The following is a 21,499-nucleotide window of genomic DNA, read 5'->3' as shown; positions in this document are numbered from 1 at the left end:
CACATATAAATCCGTGGGGAGGCATTTGATTTCCGTGAGCGGGCCCAATGTAAACATAGGCTAATAGGCGGCGCCAATACTATCTATACGAAGCGTCTGAATTTTTACTGATCTGGAAACGGCACAGGTGAATTCATTGACAGTTAATAGACCTATAGCCTATTTAGCAGCTCAGTGGTAACGTAGCTATTTTCTGGGGTGCTGCCAAGATGTGGATGCCGTTTCGGACCAGCAGAGTGATACTAGTAAACATGACAACAACAGTGGGGTATACCTGAACCTCTGTAAGGGGTCCGGGGGGATCCTTCCCCAGGTATCTATTATGATGCTTTTTCATGCACTCTGGCACCTTATTTACATGCAAAGTAGACTACATGTCTTAATCACTGAAACATTTAAATGTGTATCTCAAAAACAGTTGTTTACTTTACAGATTAATTATGAATTGTGATGTAAAAATTATTTATGCTATGCCATTTCTCCTCTACTGTAACTTATGTCACTCAGCGGACACAGAGTTAGTTTAGAGACCTGCATTCATTTTGATGGGCTGTGTTTCAAGGACTATCTCACATTCAAACACATTACATTTTTGGTGGAGCATCACATCGACTTACAATTAAAATTATATTCAGGGCTACACGCAAAACGCTCCAGCGAGAAAGATGCCGTATTGGCAACACTGTGTGTGTGTGTGTGTGTGGGTGTCCCACAATAAAAACATGATATTCCATACACACTAATGTCACAAGATAGTTGAATACAAAAGAATGATTTGGATAAAGCACATCTATTAACAACAATAATGATAATAATAAATCCCAACCAAAATATATATATACTGTATATATGATAATAACAATAACAATGCTGATTTCTCCTGAGAGGGCTAAATTCCTGGATGGGCGGGCCGGAGTATCGGCTACAATAAACAGATAATCAGTTATCAGCCCTGAAATCCCATATTGATGCATCCCTACAATTTACAATTTTGGGTCTTGGGTTCACGCGTCATGTCACACTTGAGCATTTTAATCAACACAAGACCGACCTTCACACTGCTGACTATCTTGTGTTTCAGAAGAATGATGGTATCTATCCACATCTTTATAATACGTCAAGATAAACCCCATCTGACAGGGCCAAAACCAAATGTATTCATAATCATGAACTGAGTGGTTACTTTGGTTTTACGGTTTATATTTATTTATTTATTTATTCAATAGTGAATTGTCAGTGTGCTGACTTGACTATGATTTACTCCAAACTGCATGTGATTATCATAAAGTGGGCATGTCTGCAAAGGGGAGACTCGTGGGTACCCATAGAACCATTTTCATTCACATATCTTGAGGTCAGAGGTCAAGGGACCCCTTTACAGGAATGCCCACTTTATGATAATCACATGCAGTTTGGGGCAAAAACCATGCAGTTATTTTCATGCATTATTAGTGTGTTATTTTCGCCTATTCTGAAAGTGGTGTGTTTTAATATTTCTACATACTGGGGTCCCTAAACAGTCTTGAATTACATAAATTGTATGACTGTAAAGCTGAGACTCTTGTGGACTCAATGAGCCCAACTGTATTCATGTGTGATGATGTTAGTCCCCATAGGAGCCATTTCATGGTAGTGAAACCATTTTTTAAAACTTTACCTCTCTGTATAAAATGACCTGTGGTGACCTCTAGGATAATCACAGCCTCATGAATTTTTACAGCCACAAACTAGAGACCTAGAGCATTCAGAGGATGGATGGCTTTGCTAGGTAGATTGACAATAAGAACAGAAGTTCTCGCCATCCAATCGCCGAAAAATGCAGTTCCTGCAGAAATCTGAAAATGTCAAAAGTTTTTGATACTATATTACAGCATGGCTTTTTCTATGGTGTTCCTGAAGCTCTTGGTGTCTTAATGTGGTATTTTGGAGGGATTATTGATCATTTTGATCAATTCTCGAGTGATATTTAGCACCAAATCTGTGTAACAAGTGGTATCAACCCAAAAATGTCTGCAACAACTTATGAGACATAATAGAGCATGGGAATGGCCATCATATACTTCTATCATAATGTTCTAAACCCTTATACACTTTTACCATTCATTTTAATTAATGAATTACTTCATGTTAATTTCTGATTTCTGACTATAACAACTTGACACACAGTGCTGAGCTGCATCTCAAATTAATCTTCATGTTCCCAGCTTTCAGATGATGTACACCACTTCTATATGACATCTGCTGTTGACCCGCCTGAACGGAGAGGGGGGCGGAGGTCTGCGCTCTCCGAGTGCCATGTAGTTACTTTGTGGATTAGGATTATTAATAAAAAAAAAAAGGATCAACATATAAATTATGATGTAAAATAAGATTTTATCGATTTTCTGAGATAAATTCACAATCTATAAATGATGTACACATTAATGCATTAATACTTAGGATTCAATAATATGATATACATTATTCTGAAATGGACCATCTTTTACTTTTGCTACTTTAAGTATATCTTTACGTTAATGCTCTTGTACTTTTACTTAAGTATATTTTTTAATGCAGGCCTTTTACTTGTAACAGAGTATTTCAACACTGTGGTATTGATATTTTTTAGAAAGCCCAAACTAACTAAATCATCCAGCACATAAGAACACTGTATTTGGAAGAGAGAGATTTCAGAACACAGTTTAATGTAGTCTTTGTGAACTCCAACTTCACTTAGTGTAAAAAACAGTTTATCATTTAACAACATGTTTGTAATGCTTGAAGCAGAAAAAACTCAAAAATCAACTTTTATGTAAATATGTTTATTTCAGACATGAATATATATATATATATAAACGTATATATTTATATGAACATACAATGCACAGACACTTAGTGCAGACTATGAAGGTGAAGAGGTTCACAGATCAGTTAACCAAGGCAGGACAGGAAGAGAAGACCAGAGGGCAACACACACCGGCTGTATCGTTGTGTCATGTGACGTCTAACGTACACACCGGACACAGACAGAAGTAGTCAAGATAGTGTAACAAGGAAGTGCCAAACCCTTTTCTGCAGCGTCGTCACCTGACGCATATTGTGATGTCAGTGTTGTGGGCTTTCATGGAAAATGATGGGTGCAAGAGAAGTTTTTTTTTACGTGCACATTATCCCACCGGTGTGTGTTGCCCTTAACAGTAAAAATATTAGTGGAGTGCAAATAATAAATGTAAAGGTCTCGTCTCCTGTCACAACAAAAGAACCGGAGACCTCATTTAGGCATGCTAAGAGCTCATATTAGTCAAGTATATTATATAACCATTCACGACATTTATGGAAAAATAATATTCTCATATTAACAATACTTATAAATGCAGGGCATATGGCAATATATAAATACATTTATATTTAAGTAAATTCCAGTGGAGCTTTTCACAGCTCAGATCCAGTCTGCTGGTCTGTCTGTCTGTCTACATGGGCGGCCATGAGGCTTTCAGTCTGAAGGCCAGGACTTGTGGGAGCTGGTGGGGCTCCTCGGCTGGGCACTTGGACTTCCCTGAAAGACATTAAACATTAAGATAATTAATCATTCTGCAAGGGATTGTATTTTTGAATAGTTTAGAGCCATTAAATCTTGAAGGAAAGGCTCCTTCATTGTGTTATGTTTTACAAATTGTATTAGCATTGTAAGTTTAGATTAATTTAATGGAAACATTTTAGTATGAAGTAATAATTAAAATATTTAGAAAGCACAAATACAACTGTAGGGGGCAGCAGTGCTTCTTCAGTCCGTACTGCCCACACCCAAACTAAAGCTTGGAGCTCTGCCGAGGAACTGATCCGACCTACTTTAAATACAACAGACATTGCTCACTGTACAGTTATGTTGTGAGTGTGACCTGCTCTGACTTCAGCCTGCTCAAATGCCATTTCCTAACAGATCTAAAGCTGGAGGCTTTCAAACCTTTCAGCTTGTGAAACCAAAAATGATCCAAAAAAGTTAACTCTTGACTCTTGATATTGATATTTTTTTTCTTTCTAGGCTGTTAAAATGTGAGAAAAACTGAACCAGACAAGAGTCCATTACTTTGCATATTGCTGGAAGGTAGGCCACATTTTGAACTCTACTTCAGTCTGTAACTTTGTTTTTGTAGTTCTCTTACATGTGTCCTTTTACAAGTGTGACTACCCCATCTCCTCAGAAGAGGAGGAGGAGGAGGAGGAGGAAGCGGGTGGGTGGGAAAGAGGACTCACCACAGCAGGCTGGGTCTTAGCATAGTTCATATGGGCGTAGAGCAGCACAGCTGTGTCGTTGTGGGATGCCTCCAGTGCGATGGACAGAGCATTGCTGCCATCCTACAGACAGAAGAGAGAGGGAGAAACAGATACAGTAGGAGGGCAGAGAGAGTAAAAGTGGGTTTATTGACCCTTAAAACACGAGATAACGGTGAAGTTTACAGGTTGAGACGGACCATGTGATCCACATTACACCCTGTTGATACTTTTTCCAGACTGTGCCTCTGTCTGGATGTTACATCACTCTTGTGATGGACGTTGGGGCAACTCCCATCAGTAAAGCTTTCATGCATCCTTGATTGGCCAGTAAACAACCACAACATTCATCCGTCCTGCATCCTCAGCATTTCTTTGATGTAATACAAGTGATCCTTATCGAAATGTTTGTTCATGTTATGTGTTTATGTAATATCGTCAGATACATTATCAGATTTCTTTTTCTAAACTTTAATATTGATATCAGTAGTGAGAGGAACTGGTGGGAGAATAAATCCTGGATAACTGCAGCTTGTACTCATTTACGGTACACGTACAACCAACTAAATCGCACACGTGAGTGAACATTATAGCGTAGTGTAATAGACGCATTCATTGAAACCGTTGAGCTGTTTAGTCTATTTGACATTAACTTAGTGAGAAACCGTAACGCTTCCAAACGAGGGATCTAAATGATATTATTACACAGCGTTGTTGAATATTCAATTCTGATTGGTCAATCACAGCGTTCTACGGTCTGTTATTACTTCATAGCAGACAGTTGCTTTGGGCGCGGTTCTGATGTCGGACTCTGGGGGACCGTTTTTGTGTCAGATTATTGATTCCTTAAGTAAGTAGCTGTGTAATAAGCGGGATAATGTGCAGCTAACAGGTCATTGTTGTGAAATAAACCACATCAGGGCAATGCATTATTTCACAACAATGACCGGCTTGCTGTACATTATCCCTTACTTTAGGACAGTTTCTCGTTTGCGTTTACCGTATGAGCTATACATCCAGGGGCTAGCCCAATTAGCATAGTGTAGCTAACAAGCTGTCCAGGTAGAACTCTCACATCCACATCTAAGACGTAGACATAATTGACAGTATTAAGCTAATTCAACAGAAATTATTTAATTCATAGAATACCGGACAAGTTGGTTACCCTTACACCTCTAGTTAAAAGAATGCATAACATGAAAATCTAACTAACCACTGCGTCTTACAGTCATGGTTTGTCATGGTGTTCTGTGTTTTCAGAGGACAGTGGACGTGGGGGCTTTTCCAAATGTTTTCCATCCCCCCCAGTATCCACCTCTCGGTCCAGCTGTGCTGCACTGAAACTCAATCCAGGAGCTGCCTGCACTGAATGGCCAACTCATTCATGGCCCAGATGTGAATGCTCAAATAACTGTCTGCCTGGCTTCTCTTCAAGCATCTAGACCAATCCTCTGTGAAATCACTTTAAAACACATCGCTGAGCTGATTAACAAAAAACAAGGCGAGAGACGTCACAAGCAGCGAGGAGAAGAGTTTTGTTCCGGGGTAAGATTTCTGCTATTTGAGAAATGTTCCCACTGACAAACTGATGAACTAAATCTACAACGATTTGATACGTAATAAAAGTCAGCTGGTTGACAAAATGATAAATCTTGTTTGGATTCTTCAGAGTTTAAAAGTAATCACTGATGGACTTTTTCCAACTTTTTTGTTTTTAGGAAACGAACAGTGGCTGCTGACTTGTGAATGGGTCATGTGGTGAAGTAGGCAGAGGACTCGTGCAAGAGCCAGCGGGCATTGCGTCTGAAATCTGCAAGTCTGCAGTTGTGAACGGAGGAGTTGTGGGTTTTTAATTCATCCCTCGAGGCTTGTGAGTAGCCCAGTGATTGTGTTTCCTGTAAACAGAACTGATTTCAGTCGAAGGCTAATGAAATTAATCTGATCATGGCTCTTTATCTCTCAACCTATCTTGCTAACGAAGAAAAACAAGAAAGAAAAGAAGCAGAAAAAGAGGTGACAAGGAACAAGGAAACGGCAGAGACCAGTTTCCCATGAGGAGCCGTTTCCTGAGCACAGATTAAGCTGAATCCCAGACGAGAAAGTGCTCAGATGTTTTCAGCAACAGTTGGCCTCGTCTGTAAGCTCAGGGTAAGTTACTTAAAGTTTCCCTCAATGAGTGCATCAGCTAAATGTAAATGCCTTACATTATCAACAATGGATATGTCGCAACCAGGCTGTTCCAGGAGCAGTTTGACAATCTCAGCACGACCATGTTCGCTGGCACACATCAGAGCTGTGGATCCTTCGTCGTCCTGCACGTTAACGTCCGCGCCACACTCCAGCAGCGCCCGCACCATCTCCTGACGACCGTGGCTAACAGCTAGCATCAGCGCTGTCTGGCCCGCCTGCAAAGGTAAAGAATTAGAAATGTCATTTCTTCCTAAGAGAATAACGTTTTTTAGAGCTTAATAGTGCCAAAAAAAAGTCCCAAAAATGCTGACTTACTGATACCAATCCTATTGTTCCACTATCTGAAACAATGTGAATGAGGAAATTGTTGACTTTGACTAAAGATCAACTACAATTTATTTATTTATATATATATATATATATATAGATAAAGTTCCTGAAGCACTCATGCATTTTCTCTCTCCTCGCAGCTCCCTGCTCAGAGCTAAATGTAGTCTTAAATACAACGTGGAGATTAAGGGCGCTTTCACAAGCCATAGTCCGTATGGCTAGTCCGAATGAGAGTGAAATTTACACTTTTGTTTTATTTTCTATTTAGTCACTTTGACTCAACACTGATCATCTCCAGTTTATCTCCGATGACTTTATAAAAGACACTATTATTGTGAACTTTATTGAGCAGATTCTGTATGTTCTCTTCAGCCTAGATGTCAAGTAAACATCAGACTGCTTCAGAAGTCAGGTCAGTCCTCTCCCTTCCTTACAGCTCCCTCCTCTCTCCTTACAACTCCCTCCTCTCACCTCCCTCCTTACAGCTCCCTGCTCATACCGAACTATGTTTATTGACCTAATTAATTATGTTTGTACCCTCAGAGGTATCTGGTGATTGCCACGTAAACTTCTCTGCAGAGTTGTCTCGGCTTTATTCTGTGTTAATAAAATCCATCAGATCCACAAGCTCGGTCCATCTGTGTTTTTGCTCCTTATCTGTCTCCATATCTCCACTACACCTCCTCTCACCTCTCTCCTTACAGCTCCCTACTCTACGCTGCCTCCTCTCTACTCTACACTGTCTCCTCTAACCTCCCTCCTCTCTCCTTATAGCTCCCTCCTCTCACCTCTCTCCTTACAGCTCCCACCTCCCTCCTCTCAGCTCATAGCTCTCTTGCCTCTCGAAAATGGTTACTAAAGACCTTTTAGCAACGCATAAGGGAATATTTAAGTAGCTAAGGGCAAGCATTTAGAGATCAAAGGGTTTTCCCTCACAACATCCTAAAGGAAAATCTTATGGCAATTTTATGCAACTGGAAAATTTAAGGGCAACCTTAGCCTAAGTGGTTTTATGCACCCGGGCACAGATTCTAAAAGTGCATTGCATGCTTGTTTTGTTCCCCACAGCAACAATAACAAGCACCAGTAATTGAATTTATAGCATCACTGTCTATAAATCCAGAGTCCTGTGACTTGGCAGTGTGAGAGCCTGTCAGGCGCTGTGTTCAAACACATACACTACACAACCTGATTAGATCAAGCAAGGAGATAAAACCACGTAAAAGTCAACAGATTCTCACCAATGTGTCACGTTAGGCTACACATTTCACTAACCCAATCTATCCTGTAACCAATTATTCATCTGGCTCTGAATGCAGTACTTCATAACAACACAGGAAATGCTCTTTTAACACTTCCCCCACATTGACGTAAACAGGGAACAAAGACAGCTTTCATCTCCTGAACACTTTTCTTTACTTTCACTCAAACTAGCAAGAAGGAATCAAGTAGATATTCATTTAAAACTAGTTTCTGTTTTGACTAGGCTAAAACATAATTAAGTCATATTGAACTTCTTTGATTGTTTGTGTTGTTGCTAATGTTTTTAATGTTTGAATGTCACACACTATAAAGCAGCAGGGAAAAAGCCAAGTTTACCTACAGCAAAGGAATGCTGTTAACTCTGTCTATCCAATGTAATGCTAGTAACAGATCAAGTTAGTGACTCATTCACCTCATTTACACTCCTATTTGGTTTAAATCAGATTAAATTTAACAAAGCCAGCTGAGCCAGGCTTGACTCTTAAGCGATAAACTGCTTCAGGCTGTTGGAGCTGACTACAGACTCACAGTAAGTCTTTGTGTTCTTGTTTTTGCACACATGTTGGTTATTTACACTTCTCAGGTGATATCTTTTTAAGTAGAGAACTGGCTGAGAACCGGGTGCATAAAACCGCTTAGGCTAAGGTTGCCCTTACATTTTCCAGTTGCATGAAATCCCCTTGAGGATTTTCTTAAGATGTTGTAAGGGAAAACCCTTTGATCTGTAAGTATTTGCCCTTAGCTTCTTAAGTATTCTCTTATGCGTTGCTAGAAGGCCCTTCGTAACCTTTTTAAATGGAAAACTAGTCACAAGTCTTTCAGCTGTTACAAGTGAACTTAACTTACGACACGCACATGAGCAGAGTGACTGCAGTAAACTGACTGTGGGAACACTGAAGGACTAACAGAAACTGTCCACAAGCAGTATTTCCCAGTACTAGACACAACAATTGTGTGTGTTTACTCCTGAACTGTGATGAACTGATGATGACTTGCCTGGCTGGCCTTGGCGTTGACATTGCCCTGACTGAAGAGCCTCTTGACCACAGCCATGTCGTCCTCTTCCTTCACAGTAGAGAGAGCAGCCAGCATGATGGCCGTGTAGCCCGCCTTGTTCTGCTTATCCACACTGCACACACCTGCAGGGATCACATGCTTTAGTTAGGGCACAGATATATAGAACACATCGCTACTTACATATAAATGTACACACATTTACACTCAGTTGCCAGATTATTAGGTATACCCATAGATATGAAACGGTTTATTATAACGTTTATTTATAAAAAAAAAAATTTATAAAACTGTTTAATATCTATGGGTATACCTAGCTAAAACTAATACAATCTAAAACTTGACCGCGCGTTACCGCAATATCTTTGCATTGACTGGCAGACCTGGGGTCCCAAGACGTAAGGTCCGCAGTTGGACCTTTATCGAATAATTGGTTGGATTATTAACTGGATTTGACATTTTATAGTGTAGTGTGGATTATTCTCAGAAGGTCACTGACCTGTGTCCAGCAGCAGCCCCACCACACCGAAGTTGGAGTGGGAGACACTGTAATGGAGAGCTGTGTTGCCGTTGCCGTCAGTCATGTTGACTACGTGCTCCAGCAGCACTGACGACACCTCAGAGAACGCCATCAAGTAGTCTGAGACCCGTGGAGGCTGAGCCATCTTGGCGCTGGAGATACGGAACCACTCGAGCTGGACGGTGTGGGTGCTGGAGAGCTGAGGGCGAGGGTGGGAAGTCATATATAAACTATATGTGTACATTACACACATACACAACATCTGAAACATATTTATCTCAGCAGGTAGAAAATAAAACTATTTTACTCAGTGGAAAGTAACTTAACTACATTTCGTCAAGTACCGTTCTTAAAGTGGCAGTAGGGATCTATTTCTACACTGTAGTATTGCTACTTTTACTTAAGTAAAATATCAGAATACTTCTTCCACCACTGTTTTTACTAGTGCTAGTTTCTCACACATTATCTCATAATTTGGTGAAATTAAAAAATTGTGTGTAAACGGTATTTTGGCAAAGTCAAATAGTAGCCTGACATCTGACTGGATGTCAAGGGAAATCCTTTTTTACCATCTGTTGTTAAACTCAACAATGATCCAGTTCCTGAGCCTTTTCTCAGTCTACACTCCTCTGTTATTGTAACATGAAGCTCCTACTGTTTATCATTTATGTTTGCTGGTGCCGAAAATATACCATAACATTAAAATACAGTAGCTTTCATCAACTTTAAGTAATTACGATTTTGCATTATTCCAAAAATGCAGTGGTGAAGTTAAATGTGTAACTCAGTGATAAAATGGTTTGAAGAAGCATGCAGGGACGCACCACTTCCTTACTCTTCAGTGTTGTGATGTCATCGTTCAGGTGGTTCTTTACAATGAGGCACGCTTCACGCATCTTTGAGCTCAGCTCAAACCTGTTGAGATGAAACACAAAACAATTAACTGCTTTCTGTACATAATTTCTCTTTCTCTGCATTGTAAAAAATAGCAGCGAGCACGTCTCCAAATCTTGAACAGTTTCGGGTGCCAGGTATTAATAAGAACAGAAGAAACTAATCACCGGCACTCACAGATAAAGGGTCTTTTTTAGTTTATTCTGGGCAAACAAACAAACGCGTTTCAGCGATAAGCCGTCATCAGCGTGACGCTAAAAAAGACCCTTTATCTGTGAGTGCCTATGATTTGTTTCTTTCTTTCTCTGCATTACAGTTGTATGTGGATCGTACTATACATGTGTTAATACAATGTATGTACTTTATATTTAAATGAGAGGACTTGCTCTTTGTCATCCAACAAGATTTGGTAGCATTCGTATTCACAGCACTAAAACAGCATTAACCCATTTCCTGTAGGCTTCCCAGTTCTGAAACTGCATTAATCAATTTAGCAACTTACAAAATGTATTATTTCATACTAAGTAACAACGTACTTCTCTTTCACAGCATCACATGAATAATTTGTGGCTCTCAGGCTTTCCTCATCAGTGTCACTCTCGTCCAGGTTGACGTTTCTTTCCTCCTCTGATGTTTCGTCCTCCAGAGCCGCCTCGTCCTCCTCTGTACTGTCCACCTCGCCTTCTCCACTTTCTCCAGAAGAGCTTCCATCTTCCTCTTCTTCTTCCTCCTCTTCTTCTTCTTCTTCACTGGATGTAGATTCATACCTGAGAGACACAAATATTTGCTGGAATACAGAGCAACTTGTGCAGTTCACATCTAAGGGCGCTTCCACGTGCCAACATTTAGTCTGTTTAAATCAACCTCCGGTGCGGTTCAACGTCTCGGACCGTTTCCAAGCGAACCAAAACGCAAGCATTTGTTGAGGTGGACACAGGTAAACGACAGGTTAACATGAGTGGGAGAGGATAGAAGTTTGATGTTTGTTTGGGCTGAAGAGAACATACAGTTTATGCTAAATAAAGTCCACAGAAATAGTGACGTTTATAAAGTCATTCGAGATAAACTAGAGAAAATATTTTTTTTCTTTGTTCCACTTTAATTTGTAGACTGAACAAAACTAAAAAGAAAACAAACCAAAAGTATCAATTAAACTCGAATTCGGACTAACCAGACAGACTATGGCTTGTGAAAGTGCCTTCTTTTTGGAAAGCAACACTGCGATCGGAGAGGAAAAAGGGTTTTGTTTCTTACTTGTCAAACCTATGCCCTGGTCAAAGTGTTATTTTCAACCTCTAGACCTTCTGCCGCCCTTATTTTATTTTCACTGTGGTAAAAAATAAAATAAGGTTTCATGTTACTCACCCTCCATTTAGGATGCCAACAAACTGCAGGCTCTTCTTGCCAGCGGCGCGATTCTCGCCTGAGTTACTCCCATCCTTCCTCTTCATGATTGATTTCAGCATACCTGTTTGCCATAAAGGAAGCAGATGGATCAAACAAAGAGAAACACATAACTCACAGCATGTAAACAACTACTCAACATTATGTTTTATCTCTCACTTGAGGATTGAGCCATCTCTTTAGATGACCTCATTTTTGTCTTTCTAGTGCAACTGCTTATAAAGCCTTTTTTTTTTTTAATGTTGCATTCATTTTTCAATAAATATATTTCGTATCAGAGTGGGCAACGCTTTATTCTCTGCAATTTCTGAATAGTTTCAATGAACTTTTGTGGAAAGAAATATGTAATTTGTAATTCTTTATATTGAAAAAAAGAGACATTTTCCAATTGGTACACTAATTACTAGTGTTACCTAGTGAGCCAGTGCACAACAGGTTAGCTAGTGCAAAAATTTTAAATTCCTTGCAGGCAAATACACAATTCATCATACAAGTGTCCACTAAAAAAATAATAATGACTTAAAGTTCCAGTGTGTAGGATTCAGTGGCATCTAGTGGTGTGGTTGCAGATTGCAACAAACTGAGTACCCCTCCACTCTCTCCTCTCTTTCCAAGCATGTCGGAGAAAAACGGTGGCCTTCAGGTAACATAAAAACGTGAAAGGCTATCTCTAGAGCCAGGCTGCGGGTCGAAAAGTTAAAAAAATTGCGTTCTAATGTCTTTTCCTGACCACTTTTCCTTGACCTCGATGGTAAAGGAAAGATGAGAAAGAATTCAGAAGGATTTAGGAAAAGACAATTTCTTTTTTAAATGAAACACATTCCTATTTTCCCTTTAAATTACTACCAGATTACAGTGTGTAGTGATACGTAGATGTTCCAAGGAACTTATTTGAAATTATTAAGAAATGATGAACTTAATTCAGTCTCTCCATTATGCTCCACTTGTTGTGAATATTAAATTATATTCTCTCTACCACGTTCCCCAGGATGCACTCACTAATGATGTGTTGTTATATTTCTGCATCAATGTTATAAAGACAAAGAATTCTATATTTGATGCATTTTGTGAATAAAAAACACACATGATGTCCTGACCCAAAGGAAGTCTAAACCTACTGTGAAGCCAAATACCTGTAAGTTCTCACCTGTCTTTGTGATGCTGGCTGCAGTCTTCTCTCCTTGGTCTTCTTCTTTCTTCTCCGCCGTACTGACCATCTCCTCATCTGGTGAGACCTTGTATTCAGCGATGGTCAACTGTCTCTTCTTTAATGTAACTTTTTGCTCAATCTTTTCCTCAAACAAGTTCTCCCATTGGCACCCAGTGCTCACCACTGCAACAGGAGCTGCTTCTGCTGTTTCCACTACAGCATCAGTCTGGGTGAACTGATCGATCTGATCTGCTGTTAAGTTCTCACCCACGCATGCATCGTTCACCTCAGGACAGCACGAAACTGCAGCGTGTTTTAATACAGCAGTCGATGTCTCTACCTGGGCATTTGTCATGTCTGGTTTTGCAAGAACCCCCTTCTCAAATGTGACTTTGGACGTTTTCTCCTCCATCTGGGCTTTAAGGATCCCCATGTCTTTGGTGGCTTCACTCAACCGGTCTTCTAGACCCACAATGGACTCCTGCTGGAATTTAATGGTGTCCTGTAAGGTGTCGATCTCCCGCTGTGCTTCGCTGGTCAGCCCAAGTAGTGACTCCATAACCCAAACTTCAGCCTCTTTTGTCTCCACACTGGCCTGAACTCCCTCCTCGTGAACCAGAGGGACCTCTGTTCCTGTGCCTTTATCAAAAACATTTACCTCGGTGCCCTCAGAGGCATCCTTCACACCCTGGCTGTAGTAGAAAACAACATTGTCCATTGGCACGTCACCCCCAACAGCCACTGATTTCTTCTTAACAACTTTTTCTGGAGCTTTTACTAAAACTTTTGATGACAGTTCTGTAGCTTTCTCTTCCTTCCCCTCAAATTTCTCAGTCAGCCTTTTCATCTCACCAGATTTCCCGAGGCCTTTATGTCCAGGTGAGGACGGTGCAGTCAATCGACTGTGGACACTGTGGTCAGTTTGAAGGATCTCTGTGGTTTGGGTGGAAGACTCTGTGGACTGTTGCTTCTGCTGGGCCGCCTCCGTGGCTACTTTCTTTTCTTGCAGTGCTAACACGAGCATGTCTTTCTCTGCACGAAGCTTGGCAACCTCTTTCTCAAGCGCGGGAACACCCTTTACCCTCTCTTCCATCTCCTTCAGCTGTTTCAAGGCTATAGCCATCTGCTCTCTAACCGTCTGCAGCTGGCTGGGTGGGATCGGGGTCATTGTGGCACCAACAGCTGGAGTGCTGCGCCCAGAGGTCTGAGGACTGGGTTTAATCCAGCTACTCGGCAGAGGCTGAGTGGACGGAGAGGGTAGGACCTGTTTGGGAGGATCTGCGAGCTGGAAGCGCCCACCGTTCTGGTGCTGGTGGGTTTGTTCCTGTTGTAGCCGCCGGCTGGTTTCCAGAAGAGTCCGCTCCACTCTGGGGTTGCGCTGCGGTGGAGGAGGTGGCACTTTGGCTCCGGCAGACAGGGGAGGACCGCTGAGGAGTGTCACAGGGGAAAGACAGAGTCCTTCGCAGGGAGCTGACCCAAGGCGGTTTCGTGGTGGCGGCGGCGGAGGAGCTCTGCCATCCTCACTGGCCGGAGACGCCAGAGACTCTGTGGATGTCCAGCCACTGGTACGTCCCCCCGCACTCCTCTGGGAGAGTTTGACCCCTCGGCCAGGTCGTCGGGAGCCGATGGGTGCCCGGCGGACATTGTGCCCACTTTCTATCTCTTCTACATATTTGAGGAAGTCCAGATCCAGCTGGAAACCATACGGAGTCTGGACAGAGTAGGAGCCCGGCTGGTCAGCCTCCTCCTGACTGGAGTAGATGAATGGAGAGCCCAGATCTGAAGGGAAAAGGACATGTGAGTGGACAATATGACTACATCATTGGTACTTAAAGATGGCCTGTGGAGCTTCATTGTAAACATACATTCAGTGTTTTTCACCAAAACGCATTGTGTGGATTCTTGACATCTAACAAATGTGTTAAATGTGTTTCCTGCCTCATAAAACACTTACAATGCACTTTTTTTTGTGGGGAATATTTTAAATCCTACATTGTTTACATCCATAGCTACTAGTTTACAGGTAATGGTACTCATGTCTGCAAACCAGACACTTTTGAAGTTGCAGTGGAGATGAGGACACTGAACAAACTGATATCCATCATGGATAATCCTGTCCACCCTCTCCACAACCAAGTGGACAGACAGCGGAGTTCTTTCTCTAATAGACTGATTCAGCTTCGCTGTCACAAGAACCAACACCAAAATACCTGTCGACAGGTGCAGAAGTCTCATTGAGAGTTACAGAAATCGCTTGATTGCAGTGATTGCCTCAAAAGGTTGTGCAACAAAATATTAAGTTAAGGGTACCATCATTTTTGTCCAGGCCAGTTTCATTAGTTTGTTTTTTTAAAATGATTCTGTTGAACCAAAATTCAAAAGCAATGTCTGATTTTCATTAGTTAAATTTCAGTAAATATTTATTTATTATTACTTTTGTCAGTTTCAAGTTATTTCAGTGACCATTGTGGGTTTTTCTTTCTTTAACGGAAGGGTACCAACAATTTTGTCCACGTGTGTATGTGCCAAGTGTTGATGGAGTATACCTATTATAGACAATACACTATAAAATGACAGTGTGTCATCAGAGACATCAAACAATTTCAAATATATTTTGTTTCCTGCTGTTTAACAGCATTGTGATTCCATCTGAACCATCTCAATGTGGTAAACTCCACAAACATGCTACTGGCAGGTCAAAACAAATCACTTGAATCATGACAACAATAAATTAAATTTGAATTGTACTGCATCTCAAAGAGAAACCTAAATATGTTCACATAGTCACAAAAGAAATCGGGGGTATGAGGTGGAAATACAAAAAAAACAATGGCATCTTCATGCAGTTTCTTACCAGGCAGCTTTGGGTTAACTTGCACCGACTGAGTCATTTTTCAGGACTGGGACCTTTCAGCACACACAGCTTCAAATCAACACCTGGCTAAAGAAAACAAACAGTGACATGAGTGCATGAATGTGGTTATGACCAAGAGGGAGGAAAAGGGTGTCATTTCTAAAAACACTGCACAGTAGTGGGCACAGGTCCGTCATCTGTTACCTACCGACGGTCAAAAAGTGTGCTTTGATTTTATATCACAGATTTATTCTGTAAGCATCAAACTCACATTTTCTAAATGTTAACATCAGCATGTTTCTTTAATAGGAGACACACAACAAACAAGTGGCTCCTTGCTCTCAGTTTACTGGCAGACATAGATGCTTCTTTATAGGACTTGTAAACTCACTACAAAGTGCAGAAACCTCTAAAGAAGTTTATGTGTTTTCTTTTGGCTCGCTAACACACGTGACTGAATTCAAAAGAAGGTGAATTCCTTTCTTTCAGAGATAAAGAGGTTTTTTTTAAATGGATTGTTTGCTTTGGGTCTTTAGAGGTGTTGAAGTAGGTTGAGCTTGACATCATCCGTATCTCAGAGTGTGTGCGTGTACATGTGTGTGTGTGTGTGTTCAACTTTCAAGCTCTCGGCCTCTTTACTAGAAGTTGCTGGAGCTTTCAGGGGATCCCTGCAGTAGACCTTCTTAACAATAAGAGTCACTTAAAGTCACTAAAAGTGCAAGATACATGCCTAAAATTCAAATGTATGTTTGTGTGCTAGTGTATAGTATGTATAGAAACTTCTGGCACACAGTGCAGTTGGCAGTCAGGGGAAACACCTCAGAACAAAGTCAACAACAAAGAGTTGAACAGTGTCCAAAACCCACAAGACAGCTGCTCCATTAATGGAAGCATCACAGCATCCAACTGCACTGAGAAACCACAGGATTGTTCTCAGCACGAGGCCGCTGAGACCTGACATACATACTGCTGCACTGGGAAATCTATCATAAAGCATAATGTCTATTTATTCAGACACATGAGCCAAAGAAACTCTATGGGGACTGAACACATCATTGAAAAACAACAATGCAAAATATAAAAAAATATGAGAATACTCCAAAATTAAAAAAACAATTTTTACATTTTTTTAAATATTTTAGTTTAGTTTTTTAATTAATACATAAAAAGCTGTATGGAAACGGCAAAAAACAAATAAAACTTCCTTTACTTGAGGTGATTTTTGGTGATTTTTGTCTTTGTTGAAAAAGAGTTCATGCACTAAATGGTTTGGGGAAACGTCTCCGCCAATAAATTATGACGTAGTGAACATTTAGCTCAGATGACTGATCAGCCGTTTCCGCTGTTGGCATCATGTCCGATATTCGCAAAACGTGTGAATGCTTGTCTTCATCACTGTACAACATGAGACCAATATTAGCCGACATAAAAGATTTTTTTTTTATTTTTCTCAATTGAAACAAGTTCCTGAAGACATCTCTCCACTTTTCTGTCACAGATGGTTAAATGGGCTTGTTTTGTGTCCGGTTTGCAACCTCTACTACTTCTGCATTGTTTACAATTTCTGATTCTTACAAACAGTCCCTTTAAATATGACAGGGTGTAACTTTAGAACAGTAAAATTTGAGTTTACCTCTCAGCCGCTCAGTGAGCGATTCATGCAGCTGGAGTTCAGGCTGGTTCCCTCCTTCCTGTTCCACTCAGCCCTGAGAGAGAGAGAGAGAGAGAGAGAGAGAGACATCCACCATCACAAACATACCACAGTGCAGCATATTGCCATATTGACCATCTTGCAAAGAAATTAAAATTCACACTGGGTTTTCTGTAGAGACTAAAGTCCTGTTTTTCCATGGCATCAAGGAAACGCTTAGTTGCTGGCCTTTTCTTGACTCAGATTGATTTTGGTGATTCTATTCACACGTTTTCCTCACCGTCCACCTTGTTTAAACTTGACCCCCTATATCACTCATCCCTGAGGCATGTCACTAATACTGGCTTCAGGACCCATCATTGTACCTTATACAGCACGGTAGGATGGTCACCCCTCACTCCAGAGATTACAACATTGGTACATTTTAGTCTATAAGATCATCTCTGGCAAATGTCCTACTTACTTAAGCTGGAAGTTTGTAGTTCTCCAAAACGGCTATAATCTTAGGTCACATAAATGGCTTCAGATTAAAAGGGCCTTCAATCAGCTGGCAAAATAAGCCTGATCCACTACGGTCCTGGTCCTGGAACGATCTGCAGGCCAAGCTTAAACTTGAGACCCTTATCTCTTTAAATGATTTTAAACTTAGAATAAAGGAAGTGGTCACTGCAGTTGCTTCAATTAAATAACAAACACATGACCAACATGCTGCTCTGTTAATGCACTGTAGGATGTATTTGTAGTACTTATTGTTGCTGCCATGAGTCATTGTTGTTGTCTTGTTATGTGTTGGATGCTGCTATTTGACCCCGTCTTGGCTAGGTCTCCGACGACGTGTATCAATTTGTCACCTGTGTGTAAATACCACACAGAGTGAATCTGGAGACTTTCAATCAATTGATTTGTTAAACAAAGCTTCAACCTTTCCAGCTGTTGCTAACCAGACGGTGCTTTTTATGTTATTTTTCTATCTTTTGCAGAAATCCAAGTATATTTCATCTCAACATTGGACGAAAAGAAACATCTACAAGACCAGAGAGGATGTGCTGTCACGTGACAAGAGGGGATGTTAGAGAAGAGAACAAGTAGGAAAAGGACACTGGCGTAAACTGTGACAAGGTGTGCATCCACCTGCGCCGCCACAAACCTCATTATCACAGGTGTGTGTGGGTTTACTAAGGAAATTATAGGTGTTGCTGTCCATGTGGGTCGTATAAAGACGGTGTGTTTTGGGTGTAAAACAGTTTTTGAAAACACAGAAACATTTGTGCAACACAAAATCACAGGTACGTGTTTTCATATTTCAAAGAGCGTCTCAGATACAGTAACTTGTACCCCCCTGCACCTACACATAAACCTCACATACATGCAGTCATTCATTTTTGTTTCAAACACACACACACACAGATGTGTTTTCCAGCAGCCTCGGGCACATTCCTACCACATGCTGTTGCAACACGTCGGTCGTCCTTCTAGCTGACTGACTACTGATAACCTATAAACACACACACATCATCTGTCAGCTCAGACTGCAGCAGACAGACCGCTTATTGTCAAAGTAAAGACCACAACATTCAGTCAGACAGAGGACTGACTATCACAGATTATATTATGAAGTAATTACGGACAGTGGATGAATTAAAATACTGTAAATACGCAGTGGATAGAAAAATAATCTTATCTAACTGATAACGGCGTTTCTGCTCAGTGTTTCTGTCAGTTTCTACCAGAGACTGTTTATAACGATGGACGACGCGTCTCCACTTCCTCCCACTGTACAAAAGCGAAGCCACAATATCCCGGATACAGGAGCTGCTATCTTGATTTTGACATCATTTAGAGCCAGAGTCTGCACAGTAGTGATCGGGGGGCTGAAGCCACGGTATCAAGGTCCCGCCCACACACCCACCCAAGCCAATCACGAGCCGAGCACGGCCGCAGAGTGAGCAACGTAGCTGCTACGTTAGCACTACGGTAGCCGTTTGGCTAGAAAGACACAACAACTAACCATAATATCTCCACAACTACATTTATGATCAAATTGACACAAGGTCTATTACACAGACTTGTGACGGTCATGGAAAGTTAAAGAAAGTTACATCTCCTCTCTCTCCCGCCAATCAGACAAGTTATACAAAAAGGTTTTCATTGATGTGACCTCACCTCGTTGGTTTGCTTTGGTCCGAACCAGAGGGAGGTAGTTTACTGTACTTCGAGTTTGTTTTGGATCAAATACAAGCTAACCGGAGGTTATAAACAAGTCACATGACTCAAAGATGGTTTGTTTATTGGGCAATTTTAGCAGCATGTAATCTTGCCTGGTTGGAATTATAGGAGATTTAGAAGTTGAAACAAATCTGGCTTCAGTTTATGCAACTTAAGCTCCAACTCTTCTTCTGCACATGATCAGATGTGTTTCATTTGCAATAGGTAGGCTGGATTACACTGCTACTTATGTAAAAACCAAGTACAGATTGTATACAAATTTGGTAATCTAAAGTTGTTTCCCCCCCTTCCTTTTATGTTCTACTAAAAGCTGTATGGTATAGGTTAGTATAGGTCGTCTGGCAGCGAGTCTTGTGAGAGTTTTTGCAAGTTTTGGTAACTTGTGGGTAGACACAACCCGATAAATATGCCAACTAATCGAGTCCATATACGAGTATAGTATTAAAGGATGAATTGCTGGTTTAACAGCACTAAACTGGAGTGGCGACATCCACACCATTACTTTCATGACATAGTATCATAAACTTTACTTAAACTGAACCGAACTAAACCAGGAAGATGGCTGCTGCAAGTGTTGAGAAGAATCCATTTCCATAGAGCATTATTCATGAAACTGAACTGCAGTGTTGCAAAGTTAATTAGATTGTTTAACAAACAAAACAGTCAAGTCTCTCCTCCTCCCCACATCTACTCTTCTATTCTCTTCATCTCTACCCTCCTCACATGACTCATTTCTCCTCTTCTTTTCTCACCCACCACACACACACACTCCTCTCAAGTGTTGCTGTTTTTCTCTCTGATTTGATGACAGACAGTAAATTACAGACCTCAGGGAGAAGCTGCATTCCTGCTTTCTACACCTCCCCGAGTCCTGACCAGCTGAGAGCCACGCTGTTGAGTCTCTCTCTCACCACTGAGTGCCAATGCTCATAATGACACTTGCACAAGCCAAAAACAAAATAACAAAAATGCCCATAAACGCGTGTACGCGAGGTCACACAGCAACAGAAACACAGTGCACACTTGTCAGGTTTCCCAGTCTTTTCTAGAGATCATTTTCCTGCACATTTTCAGTGATGATCTAGCTGGTATGACAGACAGCGATCGTGCCATAGGGGTGTAAGAAAATATAGAATATATCGAGTATCACAATATTGTGTTTTTTGATACTGTATCGATTCTCAAAAGCACTATTGATTCTTCTCAGTGGATGTGTCCTCTCAAAGTAGTGCTATGATGCTGGATGTTACAGGGATACTGTGATAAATGCAAATCCAGATCCCACTGTTCTGATTGCACAAAAAAGTAAACTTTTTACTCAGATTTTGTGTACATGGTGACAGCGTCTACTGTTTTCCAGGTTTTCCAGGATGCGTGGGATCCCTGTTTGTGCATATATATTCACACACACACACACACACACACACACACACAGAGTCACATGATGCTGCAGTCAGACAAAGACGATGTTCACAGCTACAATTTTCCGTCAACACATTGAGGGCATACCACCTTAATCTAGTAAACACCTAACTGTGTTTTTATTGAGAACAGATAGACTTCATTGTTCTTCAGACTCACTAAACAGCCGTAGACGACGTCTGTATTTCCATGGCTGCAAATTACAAGACGTTCTTCAATTTAAATGCAACACTGCAATCAACTTTAACCTGCAGCAGCTCACAGTCAACACTACAGTCGCATTTCTTCACAATGCAGCAACACAATACTCCTCGATATCTGCCAGCGCCA

General features: G+C 41.0%; 1 protein-coding gene and 1 long non-coding RNA gene across 4 annotated transcripts in view; one reads left to right on the top strand and one right to left on the bottom strand.

The window, feature by feature from the left end:
* Window positions 1–2,785: 2,785 nt before the first annotated feature.
* The window catches only part of kank3 (KN motif and ankyrin repeat domains 3), a 32,321-nt gene continuing 13,607 nt past the window's right edge, over window positions 2,786–21,499 (bottom strand). For 2 of the 3 annotated variants that reach the window (XM_074634700.1, XM_074634701.1), the window contains 11 exons: window positions 17,504–17,576; window positions 15,871–15,957; window positions 13,014–14,795; window positions 11,828–11,930; window positions 10,999–11,229; window positions 10,393–10,483; window positions 9,548–9,767; window positions 9,031–9,173; window positions 6,456–6,656; window positions 4,234–4,335; window positions 2,786–3,535 (listed from right to left, as the gene is read on the bottom strand). In XM_074634700.1, coding sequence (XP_074490801.1) covers window positions 3,473–3,535; window positions 4,234–4,335; window positions 6,456–6,656; window positions 9,031–9,173; window positions 9,548–9,767; window positions 10,393–10,483; window positions 10,999–11,229; window positions 11,828–11,930; window positions 13,014–14,795; window positions 15,871–15,907 — 2,973 coding nt within the window. In that variant the 5' untranslated portion in view covers window positions 15,908–15,957; window positions 17,504–17,576 and the 3' untranslated portion in view covers window positions 2,786–3,472. Of the gene's footprint in view, window positions 3,536–4,233; window positions 4,336–6,455; window positions 6,657–9,030; window positions 9,174–9,547; window positions 9,768–10,392; window positions 10,484–10,998; window positions 11,230–11,827; window positions 11,931–13,013; window positions 14,796–15,870; window positions 15,958–17,503; window positions 17,578–21,499 lie in introns of all 3 variants that reach the window. The other variant, XM_074634702.1, reaches the window with a different exon arrangement.
* On the top strand, window positions 3,939–6,394 carry LOC141767430 (uncharacterized). Its single transcript, XR_012593841.1, has 4 exons — window positions 3,939–4,084; window positions 5,512–5,796; window positions 5,981–6,121; window positions 6,233–6,394. It is a non-coding gene; the product is annotated as an uncharacterized LOC141767430 (long non-coding RNA).

This window comes from Sebastes fasciatus, chromosome 5 (genome assembly GCF_043250625.1).
Source record: "Sebastes fasciatus isolate fSebFas1 chromosome 5, fSebFas1.pri, whole genome shotgun sequence".
Taxonomy (NCBI): Eukaryota; Metazoa; Chordata; class Actinopteri; order Perciformes; family Sebastidae; genus Sebastes; species Sebastes fasciatus.
This window is presented reverse-complemented; position numbering and strand designations above follow the sequence as displayed.